Below are 12,999 nucleotides of genomic sequence, written 5' to 3' on the forward strand. Positions count from 1 at the left end.
GTAGCGCAGATGGGGTGAGTTCTCGATATCTCCTTACCTCTTTTTCCCACACACTCCTTTTACATGTCTTCCTAAGCTGCTCCCACATGAGTGTGTGCAGGTGAGACATGTCGGCGGCGTTTTCATCCCACTTCCCCCGCGTTATCTCCCCGCCTGTCCTATGAAGAAATGTACTTTTTTATCTTGTTATTTACTAAACACAAAGGCTTATAGCATAAGTAGTGAGGGGCTTATGCCAGTGGAGAAACGACTGCAGTGACAGCTGGAATATGAATATGAGTGACATCACTTGACATCACTTGGTTTATATGAAATGCACACCGGCTGTGAGAAAAGCCTCTTTTTTTTCTTATTTTCCTTGGGTAGGCTGTAGATTTAAGATGAATATTCTCCGAATGATCGCTGCTTAGGATGGAGGAGCGAAGCATACGTTTGGTCCAAGTCCATTTTAAAGAAATGCATCAAACTGTTAGAGAGTAAAGCACAGATACTCATCTGTCAGTTACTGTTTTCTATAAGTCTTTCTAAAAGTTTGAGAATTTTATGACAACCTCTTCGGAGAGAGCATAGGCTACTGTTTATGTCTCGTGGCTGATAGACTTCAAAACATTTCTATAAATGAAACACATCCTGTGAAGTGAGCAAGAGAAGACAATGTGGAAAAAAACAGGAGGATTAGAAACAGGATTCAATATTGAGCTTGACAGTTCATTCTTGACCTTGGAAACAACAATCTCGACTGAAGATCCACAGACTAGCCTGTGAATCTGTAGGATAAACAACGTCAATCAAGCACAAGAATAGCCACAAATAATACACAATACAATATATAAGTAAATTACTGCATAACATAAATGCATTTAATGCCTATTTGCGGAGAATAGGACTAGAGATTGCTCAACTGATTCAATATTCTTAGATATTCATAGACTTTTTTTAAGACCCCACATCGTCATTTCTTTATTTCTTGATAATTTTTTTTATTGCAAGGGGGCGATTCAATGTGGCTTATACCATATCCTCGACATTTTGCTCTTAACTGCAGCTACAACGTGGAAACTTCTCAAATGTTCTTCAGGCGGTGTTGTCTGACAAAATTTTGCTCATCCCTCCAAGCTCCAACAGTGCACGCATTTGTCTTACCCCAACAACGCTGCACACTTGGTGCACTTTAACATGTCTAATTCAAACCTCAGTGGGCTCATGAATATTTTAAAGACGCCTCTGCTACAGTATAAACTGACTAGCACAAGGCAACGCTGTAGGAGTGTTTCTCATTTCCTGTTTTTGCACCCTCCCACCTGATTCAAAAACACCTTCACTCAACAATGACCGCTCTTCCTGATGAGCTACACTTTCCCGAGACGTCAGCGCGAGGCAATGAAGGGCTTTTTAATAGACATCTCTGGCTTGCATTACTCAAGGCAGCAACTGTGTGTACACACTGGCTTGTTTTTGCAGTCCTCTAACAAGCTGCCGAGCAGCACCGTGGAGAAAAGCTGCTGCTTAAGTGAGAACAATTGATATTTAAGTTAACACCATGCTGAATGAGGGAAGCGGGAGTGCTGTTGTATTGCCATCTTGAGCCGAAAAGAAAGCGATTAGCTCTTGAGTTCCATTATTCAGTGATTTATGTGGCGTTGTGACTTGTTTTTTTAAAGCGATAACATTAAAATATTTGGTCAGCAGTGTAAATGATTCATAATTAAGTATTAAGTATTTCTAGCCATTTCATAATTTCAATTCAACTCAGGCTCCCTAGCAAACAGATTTATTCGGTCACATTTGTGAAGTTGTTTTACCTCGGCATTGTGCGACCATGGCAACCCAATCAATATTGCCTCACCTGCCTCAGATGTTACAATGTTGGAGCTCCAAACTTGAAGAAGGTACATTTAAACCAGGATACATCACTTCATATTAGAAGCAACACTTTCTAAAATGTGAAGGAGAGTAGTAATTAAGACAAAATGTTACCCACTGGTTATAATTTTACAACCGCTGACAACTAATACATTAGTTAAATTTAATTGGTGACAACTGTCAGCATGCTGCACAAAGCTGTGTGAGGATAATTGAAGCTTATAGAGCAAACTGTTATCAGGGATGACAGCTGAGGATACTTACTGAAAGCATAGTTAGGGACAGTCTGGACAGCCATTATAATGGGCTGAATTAAGACCCCCGCTTGCAGAGATTGTTTCTTTTTTTTTTCTCCTTCACTTTTGCTGTAGAGCTGCTGTGACTCGTTGGCAATATGAGGTGATTTCTGGAAGATCCCTCTCCAAACCCTTCAGTAAGGGGGCCATTATCTCGTACAGCTTCATCTTTGGACCAGTGACATGATATTAAGGCGTCTCAATGTCAATAGTCTATTGAGAGACTCAATCTCAAAGGCACTACATGACTATATATGAGAAATTGATAAGTAGGTTTCAGATGTGGCTTTGGTTAGATTTTCTCGACACTTTAAGTGGAGAGATGTGTGTCAGGTTGGGTCGCTATATATAAGTGAAATGAAAAATGTTAAAGGTCCAGTGTGTAGGATTTAGTGGCACCTAGCAGTGAAGTTGCAGATTGCAACATAATGAATGTTCTCCTACGCCTCACCCTCTCCTTCCTAACATGTAGGAAGAACTCTTAAAAGTACACTTAAAAAGCAAAAGGCCATATCTAGATCAGAGTTTGGTTTGTCTGTTCTGGGCTACTGTGGAAAAATGGCGGTTCAACATGGCGGACTCCACGGAGGAGGACCCACTCTCACTGTAGAAAAACAAAACAAAAAACAAAAACACACACACAACAATTCTTGTTTTCAGTTCATTATACACTAATGAAAACATACTAGTGACTATTTCATTCCATCCCTGCCTTACACACTGGACCTTTAATCTCCTGCTACATGCTCAATATGTGTCCTTTATACAGTATGTACTATAAAATACAGTATATCCGTCAAGATACTTAGAATAGACGGAACTTTTATATACACAAGTATGCGAAAGAAATAGGTATGTGGTATGTAGGTATGTGTATATTTTTCAATCTTAGGCTCTTTGTCGTTTTCTGTCGGCTGACTATGACTCTTATGTCAAGGGCTTTACAGAAACAGTTGGTCAGATACAGTGAGAGTACATTTATTTCCAATGACTTCGAGGGGCATTCAGCCAGTAACAACATAATAAGATGTCATATCGTCTAACCAATCAGGAGTCCCAACAGAACTGTTCGGATGATTTAATCTCAGGTACGACTCAAGAGGTAAAAATACACATCAATCTCAGTTGGCAGAGAATTTGTTATTTTGCACCCAATATGTGTTGATTTGTCAAGGACAGGTGTTGATTGCAGAGTTGTCTGTTCACACATAGAACTTACAGTGTATGGCTTCAAAAAAAAAAAAGGTGCCAGAAGTGCTGAAGTGAATACATCTAATGGATGTGCATTTAACTGGGAATCAAAATGAGGTTGATTTGTGTGCTCCGAGTTAAATCAACACTGTTTTCTTTGAACATAATAATTGGCATGAAAGGCTTGTTTGAAAATGTCTAATTGCTGAAGGAACGATAACGCTCGGTTATGGATTAATTTCTGTAATTATGCGGCATAAAGACGATTGCTTTATGCCAAGATATGAATAATTGAATGCAATCAAAGCATATTGTCAAACATATGCTATGTATTTAGAGTTCAAGCAGAAGGATGTTGACAGATGATATTATGTATGTGCTCAAAATGACCTGAATGCACCATCAGTGCGTGAAACTACATAGAGACACACGCATCACATCGATATATCATACTGTAGCTTTCAATTTCATTGCTCTTCTTGCATCAGATTGAACTGAATTGATCTTCTACCGTGTTTCATACCATTTTTTCTCTCCGTTAACTATGTTTCCGTGTTGTTCCTTGTTTTTCTTTCTTGATTTCTTTGAGATACGCCGCCCTCATGAGCCCTTCTTCGCATTTGAATCTCACTTTCACTAATTGAAATTTTTCTCTTCTTCCCTGCGAGCCGTCGTTTCCCATGCATTATGCAACTCGACCAAATTAAAGCAAAAAAGCATTCGAAGCGCTGCTATACATCTCTTGATTAGCCGAATCTCCTCATTAGACAACAGAGCCTCGATGGGTATTCAACAGATACTCTTGCCCTTTTGAAAACAAAGTAAGAATCATTAAACTCTATTTTCATGAGCGCCCTCTAATTTAAGAATGTAATAATGTGCTATTGTGAATGGAATTGTCTCATCACAAAACTCGGAAACATACTTTTTTCAAATATTTGGAGGATTAGTCTTGCTTTAGTTCTCTCATACACAGAGTGTGGTTGTTTTTCTGATCCTTTTCATGGCTCCCAAATGCAATGTCCCCCTCAACAGTGCCAGCTCCATCATTGCCCTTTTAACGAGGTGATATCCAGACACATGGGAGCAGATGTTGCAAAGAAAACACATTGTGACGTGATTGTGATCGATGCGCACCACCCACCATATCCACTGCATAATTTGGTGGATGGCATCAGGATAACAACCTGCATTATGTGGAGACAGCTGTCGCCATGGCGCCTGGGCAGCCATTGCATTGGCTCCCGCCTTATTTCAGGCAGAGGCGGGGAAGCCAATTAGAGTGATTTACAGCTCGCCTGTGTCGTCACCACCTTGAAACCTGTGTCTCAGTCCAGCTAAGAAAAATACATGGCTACCTGGGCGGTAATAAGGAGGCCATGCTGAAGAGAGCAGCAGCATTGTTTATCGGTGAATTTATTGATATGTAAGACGGGAGATCTGTTTGATGTTAACGTGTACTTTAAATAAAGTTAATGAACTTTTTTAGGGGATATGAGGATAGTGTTTTGCTCTACAAATCCCTGGATTACTGTCTGACTATCCGATATTAAAACCCTGCCTAAAGATATATACATATATCCTCCTGTTGACCGTTTTATGTCAGTGGCACGAAACATTTTAGTGTGAAGCCGTGTATGCATCTCATTCAGTCTTGAGTTATGCGGCGTTATGTTAGTGCAGTGATTAACTGTTTCATGTGGAAACATATCTGCATATCTACCTTGTCACCTATTTTAAATGATAATCTCACAGTTTTGCATGTCCATGCATAATGCACTACAGCCATTGATAATACATTTTCATATGTGTCTCTTTGTTTTGCATTAGTGTAGCCAAACATCTGTGACCTACAGTATGTATCATCATTATCCAACCACAAACATACCAATGAGGGATACTGCTGTCTGATTTAAAATGTAAAAAAAAAAACCTGATTGATGTAAATTAGCAGAGGCGGTAGGTTTGAAGGCTTTTGCAAAGTAATGAATCCGACACACCGTCTTTGATTGAAACGGTGAAGCAGATGGAAACTGGAAGATGGCAAGACTGTGTGAAGAAATACAGGAAGGAGGACTTGTGTGATTGACTGTCACTAGTAATCCGAGCGAGCTTTTGAAGTGTAAAATGATGATGGGATACAGTTTGAATGTATTTGCACTTCCGTCGGCAGCTTGAGAGGTCACAGGAATGACACCTCTCGCTGTGAGAGAGAGAGAGGTTCAGTGAAAATACAGGTGGCTGTCTACAGAATATGATATAGCGCCAGACTGACAGTCTTTTGTTGCTGTGGCTAGAAGACCTGTGTGAAAACTTACAGACGCCACTCTCACCAATGATGGACATATGGTTATAGTCCAGTGCTCATTTGAAAACTCTGGTAGTGAATGCAGTACATTTTAAAAGCCGAGTTTTAAACTAAATTTAAAACTAAGTAAGACACGATAACACTGCTAAAACCTGTGGGATTAATAAGGAAAACCGAATGTTAATTAATGGCATTAATTAGCACACACAGGATGCTGTGATATATATTTTTCTAGATGTAGAGAGATGAGCAGTGACGCTCCGGTGCAGCAGGTGGCGCTAACACAAAAAAGAAGAAGTCCTCTCTCGGTAATGACGCATTTCCACCCGCAACTTTTTTTTTTTTTTAAGCAAGTGAGCTCCCGAGTGTAGACATACAGAGCTTTGTGCTTTAACCTTTTAAAATGCTCAAAAAGAAATCCAGCAGCAGCAGCGAGAAGAAGCGGAAACACTCGCAGTCCGAGGAGCGACACGAAAACAACAACAACAACAAACGCAGGAGCGAGAACAACGCGGAGGTGAGCTAACGATGCTAACGATGCTAACGAAGCTAACGAAGCTAATGCTAATGTTTTGTTTATACATGGAGCCACACACACACACAGACACACAGACACACACACACACACACACACACACACACACACACACACACACACACCTAAAGCTTACCAGCTGTGTGTGCTTAACTTTCGGTAACCTGTGAAGGAAGCTTGGATAATAATGATATTAATGAAAGTGATATAAACCTATTGGTTGTAGGTGGTACTATAGACAGACAGATAGACAGTTAGTTAGACGGACAGACAGTTAGTTAGACAGACAGACAGACAGACAGACAGATACTTTATTGATTCTGAGGGAAATTTAAGCATCTAGTAGCAGCATGAGAGTAAACATACAAACCTTAAACATACATTGAAATGAACCTATAAGATCAATCTAAATTTAAATTATTGGAATCACTTTAATTTGTCAGGTATGTACACACACACACACACAAGGAATTATTACACTTATAGACATATATAGACATAGGTACAGTTAAAAAACAGAAAACAGTAAACATGAGATGGAGCATGGTGCAGAGGGGAAATAATAAATATACAGCATGCACAGTATGAGTGTAGTGATGATATTTACATAAATAATGTATAATTAACAGTTTATCCATATATCCTTACAAACCGACTGATAAACTATATAAGTGCTTTTAAAAAAAATGTATTTTCTTATAGCGATAAGAAATAAAAGTACAAATAGAGATATAAAAAAATATATATGTACTATTAAATTAGGCTGTAGACAATAAATGTCCAGGGATTAGTGCAACAAATGATGGATGTCTAACTTTTGTTTTATATCAGGTTGTTGTGTTCATTTTTGATGACTGTGCATTCATGGCAACAATAAATAAATAATTAACCGTTTGATTTACTGCACTACTAATTTAACCAAAAAGAGTTAAGTTATCAAATCACATGGGGGTGAACAAAATGTCAGAAGTCTTAACACAGCATCACAAATCACAGCCTCTCTACGTGATCGTGAAGGTAAATAACAGGGTTTCTAGGATAACTTGACGCCTTTTAATTCAAGACTCAGTAACACACTGTGTTTCTAAAGCAGGACTCCAAAGATGACCTCGCTGACCCAGAGCTGGACCGCGTCGGCAGTGACATTGAGGACGGGGGACTTGACCTCAGCCTGCTGTTCAAGCCCATCACCGCTTATGTCACGGACAAGCGGGAGATGCTGGAGCAGTGTTTCCACGTGCTGGGCGACAAGAAGCTCCGGAAAATGCTGCCGGATGAGCTAAAGGTAATTGCGTGATCGTGTGAACGGCAGGATATACACATGTATATAATTTCAAACTCATCATCTGTCTGAATGTAAATGTCAGTTTTAAATAAACATTTTCACACGTCATACCCATGTTTTTCCATTAATAAAGAGACTCTGTAATGACGATTTCACAGTTGCGATGTAGCATTGGACTTCCTTAAACAGAGTCTTTAAGATGTCTGTCCACCACAAAGTTAAACCATTGTCGTATTTGCTGCTACGCCGTACATCACTTTGTGATGCACCGCATTTTGTCCATTGCCAAGTGTTGTACTCCAGCAGCACCAGCTTTGGCTGAAAAAGCAACAACACTTTGCGCAGTTGTGATCTTGCATGAAAAGGTTTGTTCCATCCTTTTGTAGGAATATAGTGTATTAATGGTAAGGTATGTGTCATTTCATAACAACTGGTTGAAAGTCACCTTATCCACATTTTAAGTTAGATATAGAACTGCTGTCACTTTTACTCACTGTGTGTTTTTATCTATAGCTATGGAACTGTATAGTTAAATTTAAAAGTTAAAAACACATCTATGTTTTTGTGCCGACTCTAAAATGTATATGACATTTTTAAATAACACATGATTATCTCATATAGTCAGAAAAATTTGTCCATAGGCTTCTTCTGTATTAAAGCAACGTGCCGCCAAAGATACTATTTAAACACACTGTCATTCACAGGGCTGTAGTTTAGAGGAAATCAAAAAGCTGTGCTGGGAGCAGCTGGAGCCGATCTCAGAGAAGAATATTGCTCAGATCTTAGCAGGTAAGACTTAAGGCTACGTTTTTTTCCCACATCTACACGCTTTCTGGACTGCCCGTGCCTAAAACAATCTTTTACCACAAAGCGTTCTCATTCGCTTAAAGCTGTTGTTTGTGTCTAGGGGAAGAACTGACGTCTGGAAATTGTGATGAAAACACAGAAGAGACCTTGGAAAGCCAGTGAGTGAGAAGTTATGAGTTATCAAATGTACTGAGGGCACAATTTCAGAATGAAAGTAGACTGTGTTCCCGTGCTTTTCCTCATACCTTTATGTGTTTATTTCATTTTTTTTCCAATCAAGGCAAGACAATAATGTGGACTCGACATCTTGCCTCAAAGAAACTCCGAAAACTGAGGACCCCAAGCAAGGTAATAAATATGTAATACTCAGAACAACCCCGTCAAAAAAAGGAAACAAAGCTATGAAAAGGTTAACTTTATATTTAAAATGTCTTTTCTTTACAGAGGGCGGTGGTTCAAGCGAGGAGAGTGACGTCCTAAGCATAAACGCAGACACTTACGATAGTGACATAGAGGGACCCAAAGAGGAGCAGAATAATAAGTCTGTGGAAGGCGCAGTTAAAGTAACGGACAGCAACAGGGAAGGCGCCGAGCCAGTCGTAAACCCTGACCCAGAAAACCCTAAACCTCCCGCACTCTCTCAACCAACAGAGGCAAAGAAAGACATTCAGAGCGACATAGACAAAAGCGTCAGCGAGATTTTAGCATTATCGTCCACTTCGGGCAAAGAAGTGGCCGAAGAGGTACAGAGTGCGCCGCCTCCGCCGCCTACAGATGTTATTTCACCCGTTCAAGGTGGACCCGTTTTAAGTCGTGCACCGACGACGTGTCAGCCGTCAATTCAGCAGCTGGAGCTTCTGGAACTGGAAATGAGGGCGAGGGCCATCAAGGCTCTGATGAAAGCAAGTGATGGGAAAAAACCTTGTGTGACAAAAACGGCTTAGCATATTTGATTTGTTATTTGTCGGACTGACTCTCCTCTTTGCAACCCCTGGTTTACTGTTCTGTGAGGATGCCACGTTGTGTTATTGCTCCATATTGGAATGATGTTACAGGTTGTTTAATGTGAAAAATTAAACGCATTAAAGCTTGTCCTTCACCTTCTAAATCTTCTGGGATGATTAGTGTTACAGTAATGGCATTTCTTAGTGTATTTTTCTCTCTGGTCACTAGATGGCAGTGTTAACCTGCCACAGTGCACCCATGGCAACATGTCCAATGTGTGCAGAGAAGAGCAAGAGATGATTTGTTTGCTCACATTACAGTCAGAATAGTCACAGCAGCATGGAAGTCGAGTCTTCTTAGTAATGATGTAATTTACTAAAATAGTTTGGGTTAGAAAAATTGGTGGAGGTTCTCCTTGAGTCAGTGTTGTTTGTATGTAGGCTGAGCTTTGAATGCCAAAGTAGGTGGCAGCATTGTTGTACTGTCATGTACAGTAGACACACTTGATTTTTTCCTCACTGAACATCTGTTTGACTTGTCAGTCTGATAAATGCGTATTAATAGCACGTATAGCCATCTCCTAACAGCAGGTTTTAATAGATATCTGTTAGGCAAAGAGAACAAAAACATCTCCCACAGACGAAAGACAAAGAAACCCATGAATGAAATAAATCAAAGATAATTAGACCGGCTTGTCCTCACCTATACATCAAGCTAAAGAACCTGCCACTGTTATCCACCAGAGTAACTTTAAAATAATTTTTTTCTGTTTTCTGCACCTCAATGTAGCTAAATAGCATCCTCGTCGTCTTAGTGTTCTTGCTGTAATTTTTTCCAAAGCTGCTTTGTTCCTGTGTAAACTGTAAGGTTGCGATGTGTGTGCAATTACATGCAGATGTAGAGCAAAACAGCTCTGTGCCACCACCCCAAAGGAGACAATGAAACGTAGGATAAGAAGCCAGTTGCGTCCTGGGTATTTGCATTTAAAAGGGTTATTTCATGAGAGGAATGAGGGAGGGGAGGGTTAAATGCGTCATTGTCTATGCATTTATGTGCAGGTATCTTTGTACTCATTGATGATTTGAAGAGGGAACCGTCCACTTTAGTTAAAAGGGATACAACGATCCTTAAGTGCTCATGGTGACTGATTGGTGAGTATTTATCGGTGTCATTTTACTGCTATTAGAACGCCAATTATGATTTAGTCTGAGCAGATAAATGGCTTTTTAAGCAGACCTCAGAATGAGTAGGCTACAAAATGGATTGATGGAGGTGAGATGATACTGTTTTGTTGAGGGAGTACTTTTTGATTTTAAATGAGCCTCATGAACACCGTTCAGGTATTCAGGTATGACGCTTCCATGAATGGTGCTATTATCAAAGCCAAAAACAGGGTTCTCGTGCACACTGGTTTATCAAGTTTAATAGCTGCACCTGTCATCTTCTTCAGTGTTGTGACCAAGCGTCTAGCTAGCGATGCTCAATACACTGTTGTCCTCAAATTATTTGAGGGTGGTTTATCCTTTAAATTTTATATTGAACTTTTTTTCAATGTAACAACCTTTCAAAACTTTCAGATTTTAGGTTGTGCTTAAGAAGGAACAATGAGCATAATGACTCCAGGTACTTGGGTCATGTACTAGATGTTCTGGGATATGCTAGATGCTGTGTTTTAGCGGGTGTAGAAATTGATTTGACTTGGAGCATTTTACATTGTGATAAATGCTTGCAGTTGTCTGCAATCACTTTCTTTCTCTCAGTGTAAGACATCATCAATTTAAACTACTGCTGTACTGCAAAGTCAAGGCTTCTCGATTGCATCCCTAAAAATTAAAGAAGAAAGACGAGATTGTGCATTTCTTGTACTGTCAGTTCTCTTTTGTTGTGTTTGCAATCCTTAGTGTTCAAGGAATGCAATCCTCCAATCCAGAAGTAACAAATACCAAAATAAATACAAAAGCACAAACATTATGGGAACGTACGTCAACACGGTGGTTCTTGCAATGTGGAAGTCAGTTTCGGTTCGTCAGTATCTCAACAGTCATTGAATAGGTTTCCATTATTGACAATCACGGTCTGCAGAGTTTGAATAATTCGATCCTGTTTCTTTTGATCTACCACAGACCCGTAAAACTTCCACTTTTCCAATACTTTAGTTTATGGCAATGCATTTACTCTGGGAAATAGACTTGACAGGCTAACATTTAGCATTATAGCATGTGCAAGCAAATATTTAATGATGCTAAATGTTACGACACTTACTATAGTGTCTTGGCACATTGATTTTAGCTAAACTGCACATCAAAGCCTAATAATAATGTAGCGTTGACATGCTAAAATACTAAATTATAACATTTGCATACAAGACATTAAAGTTTCAAATGACATGCTAGCTGTTGTAACTGTGCTGCAGTATCCTGGCACATTGGTTTTAGCTCAAATCTGTCCGTTAAAGTACAGTTGCAGGTAACTGAAGTACAACTGGATGCCTTGTCAAGCTCAGCTCTATGTGTTATCTGGATATTGGGGTACATTTTGCTTAATGTTTGTACTTCGTAGCTACTGGAGAGGGTAAAAGAAGCAGTGGAAGTATGTTTGTATAAAAGAATTAACTAGTCAGTCCAATATGAAACTATAGATGTTACTATGATGCAACAGGAAAACAGAGGTAGAGATTTAAAAAAAAAAAAAAAGTATTGCAAAATATTGATGTTCTTTTAGAGAATACATTCTGTTTGCATAAATAAAGTAATTCTCTTCAAATTCCTTCTGTAGCATCTCTGTTCTTTCTGCAGAAAGAAATTAAATTGAACTAACAGCTCATGCTGACAGGCAATAAATAACTTAGCACCTCTGTATGACTAAATGAATTGATTTCCCCAAGCAATGACTCAGAGGACACATTTCATTCTCAGTTCCAGACAGCGTTTTTCTTAACAAAGCAGACGAAGAGATGTTTTATGTTATATGTGGTTTGTTTTGATTAAACGTCCAGTTCCGTAACAACTGCTAACTGCCTGTTGCATTGGCAATAATCATGATTGTCATTGTAAATGCTGTAGAAAGTCAAAGTATGTAAACGTGCGGCTTATATTGGAATGGTGAGATTACTCAAGAAATGGTGTTCAGTTCTGGCCTTGATGTTTTCGACTCGCTGTAGACATTTTGGAAAAATCGGTACTTCTGTCCCATTCAATAGAAAAGAATGACAATTGTTGAAGTTTTATAGCAGGTGTGCTACACTCTGTTCACTATTGACTTCATTTGTGTGCATAAATGCTTGGCTTTTTTCTCAGAGAGGCTTAGATTTGGCTCAATCCTTTTTCGAAAAATGTGAAGTGGGTGATTGTAAGTTTTAGAGTCACACTACAAAATCCCTGAAAAAGATCTGAACATTTGATATTCCACTCCAGTGTAGTATCTGCATTTTGAGAAAATTCTTCCCCTCCACTGACTCCTCTGACATCTGACTTTCAGATTCCATGCATGCTCTCTCCGCATGGGTCCTCCCCCCTCAACTTCGGGGTCTGCATTTAAATGGTGCATTAATACCATCAAACAACCATTAAAATTCTAGTGTGTAGACCAGAAAGCCAATAAAGCAAAATACTTTTGAAGGATATCGGAGACATCACGCAGGATGGATGACCGCGCACAATCAAATCAGCATAATCAAATGAAATATCACAATATTACATCAAAGCCAACTCCCACCACGACAGCAACTGCAACATGATCAACAAGCTCAATCTTTGGAGTATTGATGCTT

General features: G+C 39.4%; 1 protein-coding gene across 2 annotated transcripts; it reads left to right on the top strand.

The window, feature by feature from the left end:
• Positions 1-5,982: 5,982 nt before the first annotated feature.
• On the top strand, positions 5,983-11,086 carry caap1 (caspase activity and apoptosis inhibitor 1). 2 transcript variants are annotated; one of them, XM_019262002.2, is made up of 6 exons: positions 5,983-6,175; positions 7,284-7,478; positions 8,183-8,267; positions 8,386-8,443; positions 8,566-8,633; positions 8,730-11,086. In XM_019262002.2, exons 1-6 carry the CDS (start codon positions 6,062-6,064, stop codon positions 9,227-9,229), a joined length of 1,020 nt encoding a protein of 339 aa, XP_019117547.1. In that variant the 5' UTR covers positions 5,983-6,061; the 3' UTR covers positions 9,230-11,086. The 2 variants fall into 2 exon arrangements, with proteins under 2 accessions (XP_019117547.1, XP_010742738.2); XM_010744436.3 differs by having other exon boundaries at positions 5,984-6,175; positions 7,287-7,478.
• Positions 11,087-12,999: the final 1,913 nt, after the last annotated feature.

The sequence above is a fragment of the Larimichthys crocea genome, chromosome III, assembly GCF_000972845.2.
Source record: "Larimichthys crocea isolate SSNF chromosome III, L_crocea_2.0, whole genome shotgun sequence".
Taxonomy (NCBI): Eukaryota; Metazoa; Chordata; class Actinopteri; family Sciaenidae; genus Larimichthys; species Larimichthys crocea.

What these genes read in the sequence shown, in the direction of transcription:
- caap1 (XM_019262002.2), top strand. Translation starts at nt 6,062, where the DNA reads ATGCTCAAAAAGAAATCCAGCAGCAGCAGCGAGAAGAAGCGGAAACAC. An exon ending in TATTGCTCAGATCTTAGCAG is followed by an intron (nt 8,268 to 8,385) that starts GTAAGACTTAAG and finishes GTTTGTGTCTAG; the next exon opens with GGGAAGAACTGACGTCTGGA. An exon ending in AACTGAGGACCCCAAGCAAG is followed by an intron (nt 8,634 to 8,729) that starts GTAATAAATATG and finishes TTTTCTTTACAG; the next exon opens with AGGGCGGTGGTTCAAGCGAG.